The 25,058-nt window shown below is 47.8% G+C and overlaps 1 protein-coding gene across 1 annotated transcript; it reads right to left on the bottom strand.

Annotated features, from left to right (window-relative positions):
• Positions 1–2,017: 2,017 nt before the first annotated feature.
• LOC119383965 (26S proteasome regulatory subunit 4-like) lies at positions 2,018–22,694 on the bottom strand. The gene is given in 8 exon segments (XM_037652248.2): positions 2,018–2,198; positions 2,483–2,789; positions 12,446–12,546; positions 16,374–16,415; positions 16,417–16,569; positions 19,252–19,413; positions 21,049–21,177; positions 22,557–22,694. Coding segments are annotated over 8 exon segments (1,104 nt in total). The 5' UTR covers positions 22,632–22,694; the 3' UTR covers positions 2,018–2,063.
• Positions 22,695–25,058: the final 2,364 nt, after the last annotated feature.

The raw sequence follows: 25,058 nt of genomic DNA, 5'->3' as shown, positions 1-25,058 counted from the left end.
TTTCAGTAATAATAATATCTGGGGTTTAACGTCCCAAAACCACGATATGGTTTTTTCAGTAAGAAAGTATTTTTGTTGCTGAAAAATTCGTCTTGGTCCGGGGTGCGAACCCGGGAAGAGGACGAATTTTTCGTCAAGTAAAAAGCTGGTAGAGCGACCACCCCGGAAAGGCGTTGGACCCGGGTTCGAACCGCGAACCAGGATAAATTTTTCGGCAACTGAAAATCTTTTTTTTTCTAAGAAATTCGTATGAATATCCTTGTGGCTTCGGGCTACAAGCAGGTGGTTGTCCATTTTCCCTTTGTCATCCTTGCTGTTCCTCCCTGCCCTGTTACTTCCTTCCTTCCAGCCATTTAATTCGGTTTAAACCATGAAAGTCAAATGCTGGCACTTTTTTTGTGATAACGCGTAGAGCTACAGCTTTTCTTTCTTCCTTCTCCAATCCCCGTCGTGTAAACCTGTTAGAAAAGGCCTCCCACGTTTTGCCCCAGAACACCTTCTTGTAAAGCAATTTTATGTTCACCGGCAATTTTTATAAAATAACACAATCATAGTCCAGCCATCGCATTTATACTTCATTGTGAACGGCTTCCAACAAATCGTCGATGTAAATAAACGTAGATGATAGAAGATCCTTTAATATCAATTTCAAACTTCAGAGTAATAAACGTTTGAGGCACGTCTGAAGTAATCGTAGCATTCCAGAAAGCTCATGCTCCGCAGTACTTATTACTGCAGAGCATGAGCTTTCTGGAATGCTACGATTACTTCAGACGTGCCTCAAACGTTTATTACGCTGAAGTTTGAAATTGATAATAAAGGATCCCCTATCGTCTACGTTTATTTACGTCGACGCAATGAGCTCGCCCACCGTCCTCGGCCCGAGAATCACTCTTCCGGACCTCCGACCCCGGCATATCGCACACGCCCTCGGCTATGCGTATGGACCCGCTTCTCACATACGCAGAAATTCTACAACACCAAAGACTCGAAAGACGGAAACTTCCGCCTCCGGGGCCGAACCTCAGTAAGGAATCGCAGGTTGCGTGGCGTCGCCTGCAGACACTGTCCTACCCAAATCCATACGTATTATCTAAGATAGATCCCGACGCACACAAACCACAGTGCAGGTTCTGCGACAATAAAACAGCCACCCTGTACCACATGGTATGGGAATGTCCACACAATCCACCCATGCAACCCAGGACACAACTAAACATACAAGGGTGGGAGGCAGCTCTGTCCAGCTCGGACCCGAAGTCCCAAGAGGCCCTCGTGAAACGTGCGAGGACAGCGGCTCGCGCCAATGGGATCCCGGACTAAGGATCCCACTCACCGATCTTCTCAAGAACATGAAATAAACGTTTTATTCTCTCTCTCTCTGCAGCACTTTATGAACCTACAAGCTCTTTCACTTTTGTACTTCGTTTCTGTTTATTGGAACGGTCTTTATACTTCAGTTGGTTTTGCGGAAAGCGCGCTATCCTTAATTCAAATATTAAGCTCAAGAAATTCAAATATAACGTTCGAAAGATGAATCTCCAGGGGGGACACTTCCAAGGAGTGTCCCCCCAGCCTGAACACAAGAGGTTCAGGACCCCCCTGACCCCCCCCCCCCCATGATTTACGCCACTGCGCATTCCTTTTCTCCTCGCCGCCGCGTGTTTTTGGCGGCTTCGCCACATAAATGGGCCAGCTCGTCCGCCTCGCTAGTGTCTCCCGGCCGCCGACGCGCGGCGCTTTGAAGGGCGATTGTTTCTATAGCCTGAGAAAATCGTGCAAGAACTTTTCCACATCCGGCATCGTTTTGACATACATCATGTGCGTACTCCTTGCTCATACTCTTTGCTCTGTATACATGGTTTCATTTTTTTTTCAGCTTTTGTGAACTGTATTTAGGTTCAACCCACTCCTGCATGGGCCAGAGAAGCGCCTCCGGTATAGTGAAATAAATAAATAAATAAATAAATAAATAAATAAATAAATAAATAAATAAATAAATAAATAAATAAATAAATTTTATTAGCTACATCTTCAATGCAGCTGTCGGTCTTCTGATGAAGTCAGAGGTATAGGCCCTCTGGGCTTCCTTCCTTCTTGCGGTACAGGACGTTTTCTTTCGACTTTTCGAAGTCGTCGCTGGTCACCTTCATGCGCCTTTCCCGTAGAGCCATGAGCCCGGCCTCGGTGCAGATGGCCTGCATACACAGAACACATTTGACGTGAGTATAAATACGCAGTTCTAGCAGAGCATTACTTATGCACCGCTTCGCACGGATGCGCAATCTATGCAAGAATTTGCATAGACTGCACATTTTTTATAAGTGCATCTTGTTGGCAAACAGTTGGTAGTGGTCTTGAGCATATACGTGTGCGGATGCGCACGTGGCTGAGTATGTGCTAATTTGCACTCAATATACTTCACCATGATGAATTACCAACCAGCCTACAGCAAGTTCTACCAAACCAAGTTTCCACTGACCTTGATGTCTGCACCAGACAGGTCGTCCTTGGCGGCCACCAGATCGTCGCAGTTGACGTCGCCGGCCAGTGTCATGCGTGCCGTGTGGATCTGGAAGATGCGCCGCCGGGTGCGCTCGTCCGGCAAGGGGAACTCGATCTTGCGGTCGATGCGACCGGGCCGAATCAGGGCTGGGTCGAGGCTCTCGATGCAGTTGGTTGCCATGACTACCTTGACGTCACCCCGCGAGTCGAAGCCGTCCAACTGGTTCAGCAGCTCCAGCATGGTCCGCTGGATCTCTCGCTCACCACCAGAGTTGGACTCATACCTGGAGAAAAAAAATAACTTAAACTGCGCCCTATGCTTTTACGTGCTAGGAACACTTAAGACGTACTGGTGGGCTAGTTCGTTCATCCCATCTTATGGCAGAGCGCGTCAAAAACAAGGGCATAGATAGAAGACATAGATAGACATAGACGTAAGCACTGAATCTGTCTATATGCCAGCGCTTACGACTATGCATATCTTTATGTGTCCACTTCGTCCTTGTTTTTGATGTATGCTGCCATAAGCTGTCAAAAACACAATGTGATTACAAGAAACACCGTAGTGTGTACATTGTACAACCGGATTCATTTTTAACCTTTATGTTGCTTTAACGTTCATCTAAATCTTAGTAAAATCGCGAGTTGGGTTAGTTGGTGGATGTTCATCATGAAATATATAACAGCACAACAGGGTTAGAATACGGATAGAAAGAAGAAATGAAGAAATGGACACAGCGCTGATTTCTTATTGAAAAAGAAAGAACATCTTGTCACACTTATGACGAGAACCTTGTGTTGTTCTGCACGTTGGGCTGGTTAGGCCAAGAAGCGGCTCAGAGCGAACTTCTTTGTCCTCTTCTACCCGTTGGTGCTCACACAACCATGCGGCATTAGTCCCCCCTTTGAAAAGCATCGACTCGATGCTTGTAAAAGAAAAAGAATAACTACAACACGCGCAGACGCAGAGAACCAGATCCTGAGTACCAGTAACCGCAGGCAAAATAAGATGACGCACCGACACTTGCGCCACGTGCAAACAGGAAAATACAAAGAAAACAACCACAGGAGTCACATTGTAACAGAAGTAGCGCGAAAGCACAAGGGCTACTGTGTGTAGTACGGCTTGAGTCGTACGGCGTGCACGGTTTCGGGCCGAAGTTGTCGACGTGAAGACACTGCGCCGTCCGGAAATACTTCATAGGTGAGGTCACTGACACGTCGGACAACCTTGTATGGTCCGAAATAGCGGCTCAGAAGTTTTTCAGACAAGCCTGGTCGTCGGACAGGTGTCCACACCCACACTCGGTCGCCAGGGTGATAGGCGACGTTTCGACGGCGAAGGTTGTAACGTCGTGCATCTGCGTCTTGTTGGTGACTGATGTTTACGCGAGCCACTTGACGAGCTTCTTCGGCGTACTGGGTGTATTGCTCGGCGTCTGGAGCAAGTTCATCGCTGTTATCGCACGGAAGCATAGCATCGAGCATGGTTTGCACGTTGCGTCCGTAAACAAGGCGGAAAGGTGAAAATCGCGTTGTTTCCTGCGTCGCCGTATTATACGCAAACGTGATGTATGGCAAGATCTCGTCCCAGGTTTTGTGGTGTACGTCCACGTACATTGAGAGCATGTCTGCTATGGTCTTGTTAAGTCTTTCCGTCAGTCCATTTGTTTGTGGATGGTAAGCTGTTGTTTTTCGGTGACTTGTGCAGCTCAGTTTAAAAATGTCTTCCATCATTTGTGCCGTAAATGACGTCCCTCTGTCCGTAATCACACATGACGGCGCGCCATGCCGCAGGATGATGTGGTGCACGAAGAACTTCGCGACTTCAGACGCCGTGCCGCGGGGTAACGCCTTTGTCTCGGCATAACGGGTCAAGTAATCGGTCGCCACTATAATCCACTTGTTTCCGGTGGACGACAAAGGGAAGGGTCCTAGAAGGTCCATTCCCACAAGGTCGAATGGAGTCCGCGGTGGTGCAATCGGGTGGAGAAGGCCCGCGGGTTTCACAGGGGGCGTCTTGCGACGCTGGCACTCGCGGCAGCCTTGCACGTAGCGGTGTACGCTAGCCGATAGTCGTGGCCAGTAGTACTGCTGGCGCACCCTGGCGAGAGTCCGCGAGTAGTCCCAAGTGCCCTGACGTGGGCTCGTCGTGGCACGCAAGGAGGACGTCATCACGCATGTCGGCTGGGACAACGAGGAGAAAGGCTTTGTCGCTATCTCGCGCGTTCTTCTTGTAAAGGATGCCCCTTCTAAGACAAAATGATGACAGCCCGCGAGCAATGTGTCGAGGAACGTGGGAGTTTCGGCCTTGTAAGGAATCGATGACAGGGCGCAATTCTTGATCTGCTCGCTGTCTTGACATGAAGTCAGAATCACTGACTGCTCCAAGGAAAGCATCGGCCTCCTCTAAGTCCATATCGGGATGCCCCACAGGTGCTCGAGAAAGCGCGTCAGCATCTTCGTGTTTGCGCCCAGACCTGTACACAATCGTGATGTCAAACTCCTGCAGAGCGCAAGCTCCATCGAGCGAGACGGCCAGACGGATCTCTGAGGTTGGCCAGCCAGCACAGCGAGTGGTGATCAGTCACCACTTTGAAGGGACGGCCGTAGAGGTAAGGTCGGAACTTTGCCGTCGCCCACACGACTGCGAGGCATTCCTTTTCTGAAGTAGAGTAGTTGGCCTCGGCTCGGGAGAGTGTACGACTGGCGTAAGCGATGACATACTCAGCGCCGCCGTGTCGTTGTACAAGGACGGCGCCAAGTCCGACGTTGCTGGCATCTGTGTGTACCTCAGTAGCAGCGTCCTTGTCAAAATGGGCTAGAACAGGTGCTGTTTGCATTCGCTGCCGTAACTCTGCGAAAGCTGCCTCTTGTTCTGTAGTCCAGGCAAAGGGTACATCATCTCGGGTGAGTCGCGTGAGCGGTTCGGCTATCTTCGAGAAGTTGGCAATGAACCGACGATAATACGCGCACAAGCCGAGGAAACGTCGCACTGCTCTCTTGTCTGACGGAACAGGGAAGGCGGCGACGGCTGCAGTTTTCTCTGGATCGGGCCGAACTCCATCCGCACTCACGACATGTCCCAGGAATTCCCGCTCTTCATACCCGAAATGGCACTTCTGAGGTTTTAGCGTGAGTTCAGCAGAACGAATGGCTTCCAGAACCATTCTTAGGCGCTTGAGATGTTCTTCGAAGCTCTCAGAGAAGATGACCACATCGTCGAGGTATACAAGGCAGGTTTGCCACTTCAAGCCAGCGAGAACGGTATCCATCATCCGCTGGAAAGTGGCTGGAGCAGAACAGAGGCCGAAAGGAAGAACTCTGAATTCATAAAGCCCATCTGGAGTTACAAACGCTGTCTTTTCTCGGTCTCGCTCATCAACCTCTTTCTGCCAATAGCCGCTCTTTAAATCGATCGATGAAAAATACTTGGCGTGTCGCAACCTGTCGAGAGAGTCGTCGACCCGTGGAAGCGGGTAAACGTCTTTCTTTGTGACGCTATTGAGTTTCCTGTAATCAATGCAGAATCGGAGCGTTCCGTCTTTCTTCTTAACTAAAACGACTGGCGAGGACCACGGGCTGCTGGACGGCTGAATAACACCATCGTCGAGCATCTCCTTTACCTGTGTCTGTATGGCTTCGCGTTCTTTAGCAGAAACACGGTAAGGTTGCTGTCTGATTGGGCGAACGTCATCGTCGGTAATAATTCGGTGCTTCGTGAGGGGCGTTTGACCGACTCGAGACGGAGAGGCGAAGCAAGATTGAAATTCCTTCAAAAGATTGTGAAGTGCGGCCTTCCTCTCGTCCGAAAGCTTCGAATTGACGTCGATGTGGTTCAGAAACCTGTCACCATCATTCATTTCCTCGGACGCGAAGCACTCCGTGACGTCAGCTACAGGGTCTCCATAGGCCACGGTGGTGCCGCGGAAAAGATGCCTGTGCTCGAAGTTGAAATTCATCAAAAGTACCTGTGACCGTCCGTCACGAACACGCACAAGACTTCGGGCTGCACACACACCTTGAAGTAGCAAGAGTGATAGGTTGCTCTCGGCGACCGCGTCACCGTCTCGGAGATCTTCACAAGTGACCTCTATAAAAGCAGTCGCTCGTGGTGGCAGCGTCACGCTTTCGTCAGCAACAGGCAGCGCAGGTCTACAACAGCTATCGGCGTCTCGTTCTGTTGCGCGTTGCGTCGAGAAGGTTACCATTCGTTCGCGGAGATTTATAATCGCGCCGTTCTCGCGAAGGAAGTCCATGCCGAGGATGAGCTGACGAGAACAGTCGCGGAGGACGAGGCAGGTTACCACAAATGTTGACGCACGGATTTTCACTCTTGCGGTACAGCGACCCAATGGTGTAACAACATGTCCTCCAGCTGTGCGAATACGCGTTCCATTCCAAGGCGTCATAACTTTCTTAAGACTAGTGGCCAGTTTTCCGCTAATAATTGAATAGTCTGCACCCGTATCCACCAATGCGCTGACCTGAAGACCGTCTATCAGCACAGGAATGTCGAGCGAGACTCGGTCACTGTGTTCAGATGTAGATTCCGGCGTTTCTCTGGCACTACACTCAAACGGGTCCTCGGCGTTTCGCGCAAGCGTCGATGGGAGGTCTTCCGCACTTTGAGTCCCAGCGACCTCGCCCCCGAAGGTCGCTGCCTTCAGTTTTCCCGACGAGGGCTTGGGGAGCGTCCCCGTGCCATCGCCCCGAAACGTGGCCCAATGGCTGCGGGTCGCCGTGGAGATGGTGACCGTGATTGACGTCGTGCGAATGGTACACGTTGCTGGGCGAGGTATTCTTCAATTTCCCTTGGCCTCTGACCAACTTGGAGACGAGGCGAATTAATGGCGAAACCGCGCAGTCCCAGCTGTCGGTACGGGCATTCGCGGTAGATGTGACCGGCCTCACCGCAATGGTAGCAGAGAGGTCTTCTGTCCGACGTACGCCAGAGATCAGACTTCCGCGTTGGTGCACGGCGACCGTCGATGTCCAAACCAGCGTGTGCTGATTGAATCGCAACCGGCGGCATCATCTGAATCGGGACTGCGGGGCTAGCGACCGACAAGGAAGAGACCGGCATGCGCAAGGCTTCGGCATACGTACGGCTCCGAATATCAGTGGACACAGGAGCCGGTTCCACATTGGTAGGCATCGGTTGATAGTGCCGGTTGTGCAGCACCTGCTGGACCTCGTCCCGGATAACACTGACGATGGAGCCTACCTCTGGTTGTCTCGGCCCGTACAGCTTCTGAATTTCTTCGCGGACGACAGAGCGAACGATTTCGCGAATCCATTCAATGCTGTTGCTCCCAAGGGTGGCGCGAAATTCGGGAGACGATGCGGTATTCACTTGCCGGTCGAATAGGGCAGACCGCTGATGAAGTACTTTCTCCATCGTTGCGGCTTCAGTCAGAAACTCGGCTACGCTCTTTGGAGGACTCCGCACCAGACCAGCAAAAAGCTGCTCCTTCACACCTCGCATAAGATAGCGCAGCTTTTTTTCTTCTGGCATTGCAGGATCCGCTCGCTTGAAAAGCCGTGTCATTGTCCTCCACGTACATCGTGACGGTCTCGTTTGGCATCTGAATGCGTGCTTGCAGTGCACGTTCAGCACGTTCGCGGCGGTCGGGGCTCCTGTAGGTCTCCAAGGGGCGATGCTGGAACTCGCGCCAGGATGTCAAGACATCATCTCTGTTCAAGAACCATGTTCGCAGAAGAATTGATGCCTGGGCAAGTTGGAATTGGTTATGCATGTTCGAAATGGGCGGCGCAAAAACAAGGGACAAAGGAAAGACTACACACCAGGCGCTCTGTGGCGCTCTGTGGTGTGTAGTCTTTCCTTTGTCCCTTGTTTTTGCGCCGCCCATTTCGAACATGCATAACCATGTTCGGGCGCCGTCCTTTAAGCAGGAATAGACGTTGCGGAGCTTTGCGGCGTCATCCCAGTAATTGATTGCTGCGACACGTTCAAACTCACTCAGCCAGTCATCCACATCTTCAAACAGCTCTCCGTGAAAGGGACTAGGCATCAGCGGATTCTGAACGGTGCAGTAGATCGGCGTAGAAGACGTAGGAACTTCCATGGCGGCTTGAGGTGAAGTCATAGTCACTGTGTCAGTAGGCTGTTCCGGTGCCTCCGGTGGTAAGCCTCGTTGGCGGCGGCTTGCTCTGTGAACTGGAGTGTTCACGGGCACAGGGCTTGTGTTCCGGCTACCGGGCGGGGTCTTGTGCATGGGGTGAGTCGTGAGTCGTCGTACCCAGCTCCTCCACCAATCTTGTCACACTTATGACGAGAACCTTGTGTTGTTCTGCACGTTGGGCTGGTTAGGCCAAGAAGCGGCCCAGAGCGAACTTCTTTGTCCTCTTCTACCCGTTGGTGCTCACACAACCATGCGGCAATATATAGGTAACAAGTCTTCAAAACTCTGCACACGCTTCGCAAAACAATATAAATCATGTCTCCTCCAACAAATAACTGTACTCTTCATCTAGAAGAGTGAATGGCAGTTGACTGACACAACTTACGCTGTATCTTATAAAAAAAGGCTTTGGCTATTTCATGCGTGCGCTGATCAGCATGTCTGTATTTTATAATGGTGTTCTTAACATAAGGTACACAACCACATGATCTGCAATGAACTACCAAATGAGACGTAAAAGCAACACCCAAAAGAGTCAACTCATGCTCACGCAGGAGTACGTTTAGGCAATGTCCTGTCTGGCCTATGCATTCACTACCGCATGAGAGTGAAATAGCGTAAACCACGCCAGTAGCACAAGGTACATATTTGTGTACGTGACTGGCTACACACTTGTTGCCTTTTCCTGGCTTCCGACACAACGCTCTATCAACCAAAGCGCACACCTTGCCCACTTTATTATGCGCTGAAAACAGCACGTTTGCGCCATACCATAAACAAACGTTTTTCAAGCCATGCGCAGTTCGCTGTAGGTATGGAGTGACTGCATGCCTTTTTTTCCTGCTATTTTCTGGGGCATGGGGGTCACAGCGACTTCGGTTCTTCATTTTAGTCATCAGTTCTTCTGAGCCAGAGCAAATCACGTTACTCGGAAAGCCAGAATTTGCAAGGCAAGCAACCTGTGTACGAAAAGCACGCGTCATGAGATGCTTGCATGACTTTTTCAGGGCGGAACCTAGCACAGTAGACGCGATGTCTCTCTTTACAATTTTTGAGTGGCCTGAATTATAGTTTAGGATTGCCTTGATGGATATTGGTTGGTATTGCCAACAAACATGATCCTTGACACAAGCTAGTCTTAGAGGAACTGCAGCTCATCATTTTTGGGCAGCTCCGCAGTAAAATTCAGACCCATTCCATATTCCTTAAAGACCTCTGTAATGTTATCAACAATTACAGTACAAAAATCCAGTAGAACCAAAAAATCATCAACGTATCGAAAAGGATGTGACGCTAACCCATACAAGTGCTTATGCAACTGCCTGTCTACAAAACCGTGAAAGATATTGCAGATTACAGGTGCCACACATGACCCTATGCAGATGCCGGATTTTTGAACAAACATATCTCCCTCCCAAGACACAACGGTTGAATCCAGGTACGCCTGCACAAGCTCTAGAAAAGACTCAACGGAGGTGCCGCACCGGCTCTGAAACAGCAACTCGTCGTTATCATCTGTTATGCAAAGCTTGATGCACTTCCAAGGGACTGTCTAGCGTCCTTCGTCGCTTTTCTGTTTCGTATCGAAATACAAAGCATACAGTCTGAACTGTCCAACATTGCAGCGGTTTCTCTAGAAGGTGGGTAGAAATTTTAAAAACAGAATTTTGCTATCTGCGTTCGGTCTTCTTTTATTGGTATGGGGATGCCCACAACATTGGTTTGTGGACGCTATGACAACTGTAGTGCCATGGAGTTTTTGCAGGCTTCATTAGCTTTTGTTTAATAATAAAACAAATGTCGTAGTGGTGGTTTAAAGCGTCAAATAAAGTACTATTACCACAGTCTCTCTAGTTTTGTTTAGCCAGCCTGAAAAACCGCCGCAGTCGAGCAGAAAATTTGGTCTGTTCCAGCAACACTCGTATGCCGGCGTTGTGAAACAAACTGTAGTGGTTCCACTCGTACCAAACGTGCGACTAAACACGAGAGGTGCTTCACAGAAGAGAATGTTTTTGCTGTTTCTCAGTTATGTTTAGGTATTATATGTTGCATATGCGACATGATAGCCAACACAGACGCCTTGGTGAAGCGGAACATGAAGGCAAAATTGTCTCCAATGTAGAACTCTCGTTTATCCACCGTAGATAGGCAGGCGAACGCGTCACCGGCCGCGCCACCGGGCGCCTCTTTGAACACGTGAGGAAAAAAGTAAAAATTGCTCCCTGACGCAAAGGAAAGCTGCCAAAAAGTAATGCAATTATAGGTTATGCATATTTGTTTTGAACAAAATAAGTCTACGTGCGAGAGTTTTTTGCTCTTATCACTAGACTGGCCACATGACTGTTGGGCGACGCTAGCGGTGATACTTTCATGACTTTCAGAGCCAAATGAAAAATATAATTCATTTTTTATTAGACAAAAGCATGCTCGTTACCGCCGATTGGACAAACAATCTTCTCATTTTCACCACAATCAAACTTTTTCTGAGAGGTAGACAGTCCCTTCAACACTTCACGTTGGGCCATAGAATAGTACAAATCTTCTACGTCTATGCTTAGTGCATAGCGGTACAGAGACGGTTCTTTTAGTGATGTGATTTCAGATTCCGAATTAGAAACTCTTAGCAGATCCACAATTTTCAAACACTCCAAATTTCTCTGAATATAGCGTAAAACATTTATCTGCCAAGTGTCTTTTTCACAGACAATTGCTCTAAGTGGCATCCCGACCTTGAGTGTCTTTACTGAAAAGAAAACAGACAGTTCTTTCATTTTTGCCTTCTTCACACTAGCGGCAAAGCGCTCCAGATTAAACTATAGTAACAAGGAAGGCACCTGTTCCTTCAGCTGCCCACTTTTTACATCAACACGCTTGAAATTTTGTTTCCAACACGGCGGCTACCTTATCACTCACTGTACACACTTCCTTCCATAGTTACAAAATAACCTTCCTTGTCAGCGACCAAAACACGCAACTTTTCCTCACAAAGAAAGTCCCTTTCTTCTTACTGTATTCTAACCCTGTTGCGCTGTTATATATTTCACGATAAATCTAAGTAAAGGGGGGCTCTGTCATTTTGCCCCTTCTGAAATGTGGCCACAGTGGCAGCGCATTGATCCCGGAACCTTGAGCATAGCAGCGCAATGACTAACCCGCAGATAGGCGAAGGAAATGACAACAAAGAGAAACCGAGTTCGTTGAGAAACTGATAAATGAGAACCTTGAGACTTTAAAAAGCACGTAACTAGTATCTTGATAGTATCAAGTTCAAATGTTACCGGCAATTGTTGAAGATCTACTATTTACCACGAAACCGGTGACGGGACTTATGATGTGCGAAACAATTATGGATAGTAATGAGTCATCATGACATATTGACGAGATAGGTTCCGTTCTTCCGCGCTCTGCCATTGACAACGACTGTAGAATGTAAACGCTGGTTAGTGATATAGACGAAATAATATTCTCACAACCAGTGGTATGATTAATGTACGTTAATTTAGCCGGACTCGCAATGAGTGCTGACGAATAGAAAGCGACCGCATCTTTCAAACAAATACAAATCGGTTCTTTTTGAACAAATACAAACGGCCCAGCTGCAATAACCATCCTCACGCAACTTCACTAGCCAAGGTAACAGCACCGCACTTGTCATTTTCACTTACACATGGGCACACACAATTTTGCCTTGAGCAGGTGACCTAATGAACTTAGTTAATTGCTGAATTAGCAGTTGAGAGTGAGGCTTGTGAGTCATGACGATGAAGAAACACAAGCCAGGGAAAGATGCACACCGTTTCGTTCCTACGGCGTCGATCTCGTCGATGAACACAATGGCTGGTGCATGCTCTTCAGCGACCCGGAACAGCTCTCGAACAAGCTTGGGGCCATCTCCCTGCATGCATAAAAACAGTGAAACCAGGTGTCTGCTACATACGCGCAGCAAAGAAGAATGCACTGTCACACTTGCATAACGCTAATTTGTTGTCATGTGTTTCCCGAATTTTGACTCGGCACAGAAAAATTAAAATATGCAAGTGAAGTTGATATCTGTGGTTACATAAGCCTAAAGGAGTCGTCCTGACATCTAGGTGGTGCAAGAAAATTTCCTTATTTCACACCAAATGCTCCAAGTGACAGTTTTATGTCACCAAAAGCACTGATTACTACCGTTAATCAAAAGAGGTGAAGGTGCATTTCTCAAGGTGCGGATTTTGCCCCACAATTTCCGTATGATGTTTTTCAACCATGTTATTAACGTCGCTGTGCATCAGCAACTTAAGTTTGTTCAGAAAAGAGATGTGGCACTAAATCTTCAAGCTTGACCGGTGTCTTCCATGACAGCACGTGTCTTTCAGTATGTCAGCAAGGGGCATTTAAAGCAATAGACTATTTGTACTAGAGGTTTCAACGCCATAGAGAAACAATTACAATAGGCTTTCAGTAAACGGAACTGCTGCTTAATTAAATAGAACAACTGCCCCTAATATAATTGTTTTCGTACTTGAATTGTGCACTCACGATCATCTCTCAGTAAACGGAACAGATTTTCCTGGTTCCTAGAGGTTCCGTTTAACGAGAGTCAGCTGTACAGTGAAATCTCTTTAAATGAATGTTGACAGAAAATTTGTAAACCTCCGTTTTTTGCTCTTAATCAATGGCTACTGACTAGTTAATAGCGGCAACGAGGCAGTTTCGATTTTGAAGAGCACTCGGTGGTCCCATGACGCAATTGGCCTACTCGTTAACAAATACTATCAGGTAACCACGAGAGCCCGTGACGTCACTGGCCAGCTTCTGCCATGTTGTCTGCGGTGCTGCTTCGTCTGCTGTGTTGAGCGTTGCGAGTGCTTGTTTCCTCAATCGTCAAACAACGTTGCTTATCTATTGCAGTCACTGGGAGGTGCAAGCACTGTGGGGAGACAGCCGATGTCTACCACATGGCATGGGCCTGCCAGCTGAAGAAAGCCATTCCACCCCTCCCCAACCCTACGCGAGAGGACTGGAAGGCGACGCTGCTTAGCTGCTCTGACCTAGGGGCCCAACAAGCCGTCATTGCGCGAGCAAATACAGCGGATATCACCTAGTCTATAGGGCCCTTTCAGGGGCTCATACACTCTCTTTTATAATAAAGTTTTTCACCACCACCACCTAGTGCGGCGGTGGACGAAAGAGCTGGGAGCAGAGTAAAAATCAGTGAGAAAAGTTCTATTCACTTCGTGAATCTCGCTGGTGGCTGCGATTTTGTTCTTGTAGTCGTTGTCCAACTGAGGCGACCTTTTTCGGTAGGCTTGGAGCAGTCGCAGCATTAGACGTGCTGAAACATCTTCCCTTCGATCATTTGTAAAGTAGCAGGTTGAGAAGTGACGAAGGAAGCAGTGAAATCGCAACATTGGCACTTTGCAACAGTGTTTATGTGTAACATGCAAGTGACGTGATGTACGTATTACTGACTCGTATTTAGATTGGGCAACGCTGCATTGTCAAGTCATACCAATCCCACGTACGCACGTCGTAACGCCGAAGCAGTTATCTGTCCACTACGCAATACGATCCCGGCAATAGAGAGCTTTAGTTTGTCTGTAGACTTCCTAACATTTGCGGATACCTGTTTACCGGAGCTGTTGACTGCTGCAGCAGTAGCAGCAGCCGTGGAGCCGGCAGCAACGTATTGTGGAATTTTGTCCAACTACAACAATTTTTTTGTTTTCTCCGTCGCGTTGCTGTTCTTGTCGCCAAAAAAGCGATCAGAATACTGTGAGTTGCTAATTATCTCACTGCTAATGCTTTACACAAGAGTCAGTGAGCGGGTAATTCGCTGCGAGGTTATTTTGTATGTCTCTGGTTAGGTAAACGCCATCAAGTGTCGCCTCCAGCGTTGTCCGTCTCGTACACACCTCCGGTAACCCGGCCAGAACTCACGACGTACGTTGTTTACAGAAAGGCCCCGCTCGATGAGATCATCGCTTTTTGCTTCTTTTTCCGACTCGGCACTTTCACGAACTTCAAAACTCAATTAAAATACTTTTTAGGCTGTATTTGTGGCTGATATTGTACAGATGGCACCTGTAAGCACCCACTAATGTGATGCAACAGTCAAATTGAGTCCGAATTTTTGTGTCACCATTCCTTTAAGGGATACTGAAAAAAATTTTTGTCGCCAAAATTTTCAGCCAATTTGAAAGATTGGGTGCTGAAATCGACCGACACAACTTTAATTTCACGCAGAAAATAGAGGAAAATAATGAATTCAATGCGTTCTTTATAACTGCCGCATCCAGCGGCTGCGCCGTGAACTAGGGGAGGTAACATTTGGTGACGTTACATACACCTGAAACGGGCATGACAACAATGCCAGCCTGTCTCTCAACCCACTCAGTTCCCGCTAATGTTCCCAGAACCACTACGAACAGCACCGGCAGCGATCAATGTTCCCGGCTGGGGTAAAGCATTAGGGCTTTGTGGAAGGAGGAAAGCTGGATAAAATGAGAGGTGGAGAAAGGGAAGAGGAGGACAGGAACACGTGTACCCAGCATTCGCCTCGGAGAACGTGACGTCACAGCTCATGCTCGCGTGCAGCTGCCGCGCGCTAACAATCCACCAAATATACAGCCAACTGTTAAAAACACGTGAAATAAGCTCTGTTTATCGGATCATTTGCGTCTTCCAAGTAGAGTTTCGATGTTCTCGTCAGTTTTTCCAATTTTTTGTTCGGTACCCCTTTAATATGTATCAGCAGCTGAAACGTAGCTGCGACAAATCCCTGACCGTGTCTCATAGAGACTAATATGTTCGCTGACTGCTTACCCATAGTGGCTCGTCTTATTCCTATCAATCAGAGCGTACCGCGAAAACATTTGGACACAGGTAAGTTAACCGCACCCCTCACCACATTGACGTCACAGTGTGTCACAAAAGGTACTCTGTCTTTGCAGTAGCTGCAAACAGGTCGATCAATGATTTGAACTTCCGGGTGACCGCAGTGATGCCTTTACGGGTATAAGCACCAGAAAAGAAAGAAGGAGAGATGGCGGCCATCGACAAATCCGCCAGTATGACTTATCGCCGAGAAAACCCTATCACAATAAGCATCTGCAGCTATCTGCTTGTCTGCAAGTGTGGCATAGTGCTCTTTTAACGTATTGGACGCTTTTAACAGGTGACAACCCAAGTGCGCTTTGCCGCTACTGACTGCCGCCAGATGCGCGACCACTTTATAATGCCGTAGTGTGGGCGCTGAAAACATCACTGCACTGACACTATCACACCCAACGCACATACAGTACGGCAAGCGTAGTGCTGTTGCAGGCGTACTGTGTGTTTTCATTGGTGACAACACAAATGCGCTGCACCTCCACCTGTGCGCTGCACCTCCATAACTAGAACATCGCGGAAATGTGGAGTGTCCATCGCTTGCAGAATGCTCATCACCACATTGATACAACAGGCTACTCGCCACACCCGCGCATAGTCTGGAGCAGAGCGGCACGAAAAACACTCCACGGCAAACGCGCGGATGCCACAACAAACGGCCCGACAGGCCTTCATTAAAAATTACAAAGTAATTGTGGCCTACCATTTCTTCGCCTACAAAGGAGCTCACTCCTGAACCAGGTAGTGGGACGTCGTTGGTTTCGTTGTGAGCATGGACTAATGACTTTCCAATTAACGGCTCTCAACTAACTGTGCATGCACGACGCGTGAGGAATCTCGTCACAGTACCAGGTACTTCTGGATAAGCTCGGAGCCGACGACACGTAGGAAACGTGGCCGAAGTCTGGTTGGCGACCGCCTTGGCAAGCAGAGTCTTTCCTGTGCCCGGAGGTCCGTACAGGATGACTCCCTTCGGTGGTCGAATGCCCATCTCCTCGTAGTATTCGGGGTGCGTCAAAGGAAGCTCAACACTTTCCTTGATCTCCTGCACGGAAAGACATTGCAATATTTTACGCCGTGACAAGTTTGCTCGTTCGTCACTGAAAAGTAGCACTGAAAAAAGCACAGCTTTGAGATTATGAGGGAGCTACTAAACATAACAATACAAGTCATGTCAACCTTTCCCCCACGTACAAAGGCGGACACCCGAACATTTTCTGGGTTAACTCCCTTGACCTGCTTTGTTTACAACCTCTGTCATAAGGCTCAAAATCTTTATTTTTAACCAATACCAGACAAAAGGGATATCAAATGAGGCTTGTTATACCTCTAAATAAACACAAAATGCAACGTTAAGTCTGGCCAGGGCAATAAAACTTTGCTCTGCACCAAAGGATGCCTTGGTGCAGATTTGCGTAACACAGGGTCTGGGAGGATCGAACCGCTAACATCAAAAAATAACCAACACACTGAGCTCAGACCTTATAGTCAAGAGGTTCAAAAATACTTCAATGAGCCCCTGAAACCAAGAAAGGATGATCCTTTGAAATACTGGAAAGAGCATGGAGCTGCAGTTTATCCAGGTATCACCAAAATTGCTTTGCAATACCTTCCCATCCCTACTACTGAGGTGCCCAGTGAGTGCATGTTTTCAACTGCAGGAAACACCGAACATCACGGCGAGAGAGCCTGAAGCCGGGTGATGTGGAACAGCTGGTGTTTCTGCATGACAATTTGTAGTCTTTCGGTAGCAGTCACTCACCGCGTTATGTGCTTGAGGACATGAGCAGATTTCATTTCTTTGTTCTTTCTTTCATTTTTTCAAGAACATCTTTTCTATTCGATATTCAATATTTTTGGCCACTATTTGATTCGATTCGAGATGAAATTTCTCTCTTTACACATCCCTATTCGACAGCTTCCTGCCCTTTCTCACACTGCCGTTGCTGCTGTGAACACGCCGTCGCAATCTGCTTTTAAATGCGAATGCATTTCTTAGTCGGGCTATGTCAGGCGTCGGTGTCCGCACGCCTCTCCGCTCTAACTCCCTCTCCCATAGCAACAGCTGCGGGCGCGCGCACTTATCATCGCCTCTAGCAACCGGAGCAGGTGGTGCGGGAGGAGTAGCGGAGAGTGAGTGGAGAGGAGGAGCGCGCTCTGGCGTGTGAGGGCGCTCGCATCTAGGGAGCTCGGCGGAGCTCCCGCGTGTGTGGAGAGAGTGTAGGAGAGGGTAGGTGCAGTGCTTCGCCGCTCCTCTCGCCATTCGCTCTCTCTCCTCCCTGCGCCACCGCTTCAATGCAGTGCGTTTGAAACGCGTTTGTGCTGCCTTGGCACAGCCTGAAAACAGCGCGTTCTAAACGCGTTTGTGCTGCATTAAAGGCAGTGGCAACATCTCTGAGGTGATTACGAACGCACGTAAGAAGCGTTCGTTGAAAGAGGCGCCCAAAAGGGAGACACTTGAGCGCGTCGATGTGTCCAGCTTTACGCCATTAAAATTACTACGCCGTGTACTCTCGGCGCAAGAAATGCATTCGCATTTCCTCACTATTCCCTTCGGGGAGGTGGGGGCATTTTTTGTAAGAAACAAGATACCAAATTGCCCGAGGCTGCTTCTTTTTCCCAGCGAAGCTTCGGTGGCGTCATGCGGTGTTGCACGCGATAAACCCGGTGCTCGCGAGCGCAAGGAAATGCGGCCCTCAAAGGTATGCCAGTCACATGAGTGCTTGAATGCGCCGTTTACCAATAACCGATGCTCGCTCGATCGTGTGCTTGTCGGCGATCAGCCATTGCTGATGTGGCAGTCTGACCTTTTATCGAGGTGACTTGTAATTTCTTATTGCGACATTTCATTGTTCGGTGTATTGGACGCATGATCGTCGTTATTGCCGGTAGCAACTGAAGTATTGCACTGCCAAGCATGAGAATGAAGGTCTAATTCTCCGCATGGAGGATGGGAAAAGTTAAGAGGAACCAGTGCGCAATGCGACAGAAAAAACATTACAGCATATCCATGGGTGAATAATGAAGAGCTTGGGCGAAGCTCCTGAAGCAATCATGGTCTCGGGATCCGTTTCTCGTTGAGCCCGTTTCGCAGCGGCGTCCTTGCCGCGCACCGTCGCGGGATCCGCCTGGCTGCCGTCGAGCGAGCGCAAAGCAAGCGAGCGCGGCGCCAGGCGGATCTCGAGGCGGTGCGCGCCCGCGAAGCCGCCGCCAAGCGCGCGCCCACCGCTGCGCTTCGTTCATGCTCCACCAACGATCCGACACGTACGGCGACGATTCAGGAGAATGAGAGAGGCGCTCGCTCCCCGCGCATTCCCGCGCAGCCCGCGCAGCAGCCAATCGGAAAGCAGCGGCACTTATGCGCCATCTAGTGTCGATTCACACAAGCGCCATATTGCACACAATTCTATTGGACCAACGCCATCTAGGAAATGAGACGAGAAATGGTGATGACGACACAGGTTGTGTACAGCGCCATCTAGAATATTGCCCCCAAACTGCAGTTTGTATGTACTTCTATAAGACAGCGCCACCTATTGCATTAAACGGGAGATACTGCCGTTTGCGCCGGTGACGCCGGACAACGGAGACGTGACAAGGTTAGACTAAGAGGAGCTACGCCCCTAAAAAGAGAGACAGACGGAGAAGCAGTATGTCGGGCACACAAATGCCAGGTTTTTCTTTAACCTCATTTTCGCAATAGGGCAAGGGCTCCCGACTTTCTTACCTGAATTTGCTGGTCAAGCCCGCCGATGTCGGCGTACGTCTCCTGGGGCGCTTTCTCTAGCTTCATGGCGGCCACCATGGGGTCTGCATCGTCTGACAGCACGCCCACCACTGCGTGGAGCTTGTGGTTGAGCAACACCGAACAGCCAGGCTCCAGTTGGTCCTGCAAAAATGAGCAAGGGAAATGAGCCGTTCTCGCAGAATGCAATCCTCACTAGCATGCATACTTTTATTCATGCCACCTCAAGTTAGTTTTGCATCAGTGAAGTTTTGACGCATATGCTATGACTGTGACTCAAATGTTAAAGGGACCGACAACTGATTTTTCTCGACCCATTTTTTTACAGCGCGACAGAAAGCTCGCCCTTCGCAGTGTTTGTAGCTGCGGTTGTTAATCCCAAAAGCACTTAGTTATTTTACAAGAAGTATTTTTCGACCTGAAAGGCTCTAAACACGGATGCACCTTTCCTCCAGCAACGCTGAGAATTGATAGCGTGCCGCCAGCCCTTCTCGCGGTTTGTGAAAGCTATCGTTGTTCTGATTTCGCAGCAGTTCCTGCAACTATGCTTAACAACCTTTATTTATAGCTTTTCAACTATTTTTCAAAATGACAATCTGTTACAAGTGGCATTATACACCTTCCCTGTATTTGTACCGCGTTGTGTCCGCACGTCTACGCGTCTCGCCGGTCTCGCTCGCCTGGGCAACGGCCAGACCCCCGCCAACTCCGCGCGCGCAGGCAGAGGGCAGCACAGCCGCACAGCGACGTGTACCACGTCACTTGTATACCACGTTGTAGGCAGGGCAGGCACTGACAAAGAACACTGTAGGCAGGGCAGGCACCAACGTGTACCACGTTGGTGCCTGTCCTGCCTACAGTGTTCTTTGTCCTTGTCTGCTTCGTGCGTAGATGTTTGCATAAGTATGAATGACCAACTAGCTCAAACCAAAGCTTTGCTACTGGGGATCCTAGGGCACAAAAACAGTATGCTTTTTAGTGGCACAGTCTGATCGATAGGACCACCCGCCGCATGCTACGCAGCTGGAAACCTTTTTTCAAGAAGCGCAACCTTCTAGAAGCAAAAGTACTTTGTTCAGAAAAGAAGGAAAAACGCGGTGCCTGCATGGAACACACAGCAGAGTTACAGCAAAAGCTCGAGGAGTGACCTTTCTACAGTGTGTTGTAAAATCCCTTGGTGCGACTACTGCAAGTACCGTTACAAGGGACCCACTATGCCCTAAACCATCGCAATTTTATTCATCATTCTGCAGAGAAGCGAGGTACCTGCTACACATCTGTGAGGCAGTATGTGCACTTTGTTGTTGTTGTTGTTGTGCACGCTGTTGTTGTGTGTGATGACGACGAAGAATTACCGCTGGGCTCTTTGTAATGAGTGGGAAGCTTTAAACCACCCACTCGTTATGCCATTCACATTGCGGGATGCATGGAGTCATTTTACTCTTCTACCACGCTATATTACATCTGTTAACAAGATGCGCCTAGTCCGACGTGGTACATGCATAGGGTCTTTTTGCCAAGGAGTTTCAAGCACTGGCGTGGCTCTGTGGCGGAGTACTCGACGACCATGCACACAGTACCTGGGTTCAAGTCCCACTCAAACCCTGTGTTTTTTTTTTTCTCATTGTGCATGATAGCTGTTATGGACATTGGTGGCGGCGGACAACTACGCCACCAAGATCGATTGTCATCGCACTCTCATAACAGCTTTCGCTGTCAAACATTCAGCTCCCTAGGAGGAAGAAATGCGGCTACTCGAAGACCTATTAACGCACTCACTTTGTCAACGAAGGACAGCATGCTGACGTAGTGCTCGCTGCCGACGGACGTTGAGACAATCGCGTGGCTGTCGTCGATGATTTCCTCTAGAGTGCCGACCGACATTGGAGTGCCTCTCAGGTCGTCCACCTCCATAGGAGACAGGAGTGCCAAACAATAAATTACTCATGGGCAAACACACGAGCCCCACAATTTCCGGTGTACAAGCAGGACCTTTGATAACGCATCCACTACTTGACCTCATTGATTCTGACAGCGTTTGCCAGGACCTATACAGTCGAACCCTACATGTATTGATCCCACATACAATATACTCTCAGTAAACGGAAATCTCTTAAATGGAATCGCTGCTTAACTCGAACAACTCCAATACCATGATTGGTTTCACACTTTAATTTCGCACCCCTGTTCATATTTCAGTAAGCAAAACTCCTGTTAATGCGGAACATGTTTTCCTGGTCCCTTCGAGTTCCATTTAACGAGCGTCTACTGTATAACAAATTATTGTGGATATCAGACAGTTGTAAAATTCCCTTAAATATGTTCTTGATATGTAAAGTATTTCATATATCGAATTACCCATATTCAGAACTCTTTTGCGATTTCCTTCAGATTTGACATAGTATCTGGGTTTGACAGTATAGTTCTTTGGCCGTGAAAAAGAATTTCAATGCATCGTGAGACAGCCAGTCACACAACACAGCAAATGTAAATGAATTTTTTTTAGCCTATGTGGTCAAAATTCTAATAACAGACATTGAAATCCGTGATGTTGCTGAAGTTGCTGAAGTATCGGCGAGAACTTCAAGAAATGAAACTTCCTGTGAATAGTGAACCCATGATATCAAGATTAACGACAGTAAAGTTCTCAAAGAACAATTTATCACATTAAAGCATTTCTCTTTAATGCACCTTGAGCCCAACTAGTGTCTTTTACAGCCCAACTTGTTTAACCTATTGAGGCGCTTTGTACACATTTGTGCACACAAGTTTTTGTAAGGTGTGTATACTAATGGCTAAGAAAGAGCAAAATACATTAAGGTTTGGATGAACTGCAACGCCTGGGTAATAAATGGGCCTTCATTTAACTTCGTTCTTGAGTGTACTTTTCGTATGATCACTTTGCTGAAGGCACTACCATGTCTGACGAGTCGTCTGAGGTGCCAGTTTCCACGAGCCACGTCAAAACTACAATATTTTTTTGTTCGAAATAGAGATAACCTAAAACGAAATTGCACCACATTTCTAGCCTGGAATTTGCTACTATTTAGGCAAAAGCAGAACATGAAGGACTTGAGGATAAATAGGTATTAATTTCTAATTTAATTAAAATTAATATTCATTACTACAAAACACACAGATCGACGTCCTGACGTTATTTTTTTGCAATAGAATATTGAGTGCTTTTAAATATTGTGTAAATGTGATGCATTTAGAGACAGTTGTTCGTAGAACGTGCCTGAAAGGGTTAAAAAGAGCAGAATAGAAGAGGTGGCACGTGTTCTCACCTTAGAGCGTTCTTCCTCGTGCTTCTCCTCCTGTGGCTTGAGGCGTTCCTGGTTCCGCAGGAACTCTTCCTCCATCAGGAGGTAGTCCTTGATGCGCTCCAGCTTCAGCAACTTTAGCCGGCACCGTGTGTGCGGCGTCACTGCACAATCCCGAAGGTCGCAAGTCGATCACAGTGGTCCACAAGCACCCACTTGAATCCCGTAATAAGTTTGGATGGCCGTACTATGGCAACGACAACGAGTGCAACTGAGGGTTTCAATTTTTTTTTCTCTTTTGAAGGCACTGCCACATGAGGCCAACAAACAATGACACAAAAGAAATAACAGGAGAAAGAAAAAAAAATGTCACAGTTTCACCGCAAGGGCGAAGCAATGAATGCGATAGCAACAAATAGTAGTGTTATACAAAGTGAGGCTGGCAGCTAACTGTTTTGTATCCGATCTCGCGTAACTACAAAACGCTGGTGTAAGAGAATACGGCCGCTCCGGGGAGAGATGCTCTCCGCATAGTCACTTCGCGTGGTGAGCGCAGCACGTAGAAGGGTATACGAGCCGCCCGCTGTGATGGCTGTCGAGATAGCGCGCGCGCGCCAGCGATCGCGACCACGCCTTAAATTCAAAGTTCAAAGTTGCTGCTCGCGCGACACTCCCCCCCCCCTCGGTTGTTTTAAGGCTCGTTAAAAACGAGCGGGGTGTTTCCCGTCTGCTTCGACGGCGGGCCTCCCGAGCGGGGTGATGTTATCGCATGCAACCTCCGAGCGACGGAAATGGGCCGGCTCGTTTGATCTCCGCTTCGGCCGCGTTAGTCGCCCCCGCTCGCGCGCATTTACCCGCGCTAGAACATATGATGCGCAGGGGGATCTTATCAATTTGGACGGGAGGGACATGACGGCGACGGCAAAAACCTGTCGAGACTGTCCATATAATTGCTATCGCAATAAAAACACTGTAAAAAGGATGAGAATGCGGAACTTGATACTGGTCTGGTTGGCTCTGTATTGAAAGGGTGCTGACACGAAAATTTTCCGTTGTCTTCTTTTTCTCTGTGTGTTTGTCAAATCAAAGACCAGACTGTCAAGAACCTAGGAAAGTGTACTGCTTAGCATGAGTGCACCCTGAAAAGTAATTCGAGTATGTTTTTAAAGGCTAGTTTCGGTTCCTACTGCACCCTGATGTCACAACTCGGTATCGTGGCGTTTCCACGGCCGCTCCGCTCCATGGCTCCCTTGGCGATGTACAAGCGACCATACTGAAGTTATGGTTCCTCTTATCACAACCAGTAATGCTGGTATGCGAAGTCACTGGAATTGACATTGTAGCAGGACGTCCCGATAGTGCCGATGTCAGTAGGTGCGCCATGCGAAAATTGACTTTAATGTCGAATTAAATATTATGTCAGCATTTACTGAACATAATTCACACTTGCTCAAAACCGTCTCACTATAAAAGAGATTTGTATGGGAGAATAAATTCGCCTTCGAAAAGTGGCGACACCACTCCGTAATTGTGTTAGAATAATTCTCAGCGAAAAAAAGCAATATATATAAGAAAGCAAGTGGACAGAAAGACCCTCGTTTTTCCGTCCACCTGCTTTCTTATTAGGCATTTTTTTCACCGGAAGTAATTCTAATGATTGAGTTGAATGAAACTGTGGCAGCTTTCGTCTCTTTCATCCACCATTATGAATATTAGTGTACTAATATAATATATATATATATATATATATATATATATATATATATATATATATATATATATATATATTATATATATATATATATATATATATATATATCATTCTCATGCCAAAAGCCACTTGATTGCCCCAGATGGTGCAATAGAGGACTGCATACTAATTCTGACCATCATGGGGCTCTTAAGAGAGCCCTTAAATCTGCCATAGTGCATGGTGCATAATTTCTGCACTGTCATATGATCTTAACAATGCGTCCAAACGCATTCACGTAGCGTTCTACGAGTACATAAAAGCTCGTTAATTCGGATTTCACAGGACCAGAAGAAGTGCCCGAATTAACCGAAGCCGAATTATCGAAAGTGTCAAGAAAACAATAAACAAATTCCTGTTAAACCAATACACTTTTATTTTCTTAAAGAATACGTAAATACTGTACTTATTCCGCATAAGAGCATTTTCGTCGTCCTGCGACATCGTTCTCAATGCGACCACGGCGCCAGACTCCCGTGTTTGATTAGCCCGAAACGTGCTCCTTCCTGATTATGTACCGACACCACGCACATGTGACGGCAGTTCTTTTGCAGGTAAAATGGCCGGCAACTGATTGTTTGTCCGTCACGATGTAGCAAACAAGTTTTATGCCAGCATTTGTACCGCGACTGAAATCTCGACATCTTGGACAGCTTCCGCCATGTTTGAGTTTCGTGCTATTGCGGGCGCATTGCATCAAGTTAAAAAAAAACATGGTTGATTCCTCCGTCATAGGAATCGGAATAACACAAAAGTAAAACGGGTCCTTACAGAAT

Source organism: Rhipicephalus sanguineus, chromosome 2, assembly GCF_013339695.2.
Source record: "Rhipicephalus sanguineus isolate Rsan-2018 chromosome 2, BIME_Rsan_1.4, whole genome shotgun sequence".
Taxonomy (NCBI): Eukaryota; Metazoa; Arthropoda; class Arachnida; order Ixodida; family Ixodidae; genus Rhipicephalus; species Rhipicephalus sanguineus.
Note: the sequence above shows the minus strand (reverse complement) of the source record. Positions and strands in the feature narration are given on the sequence as shown.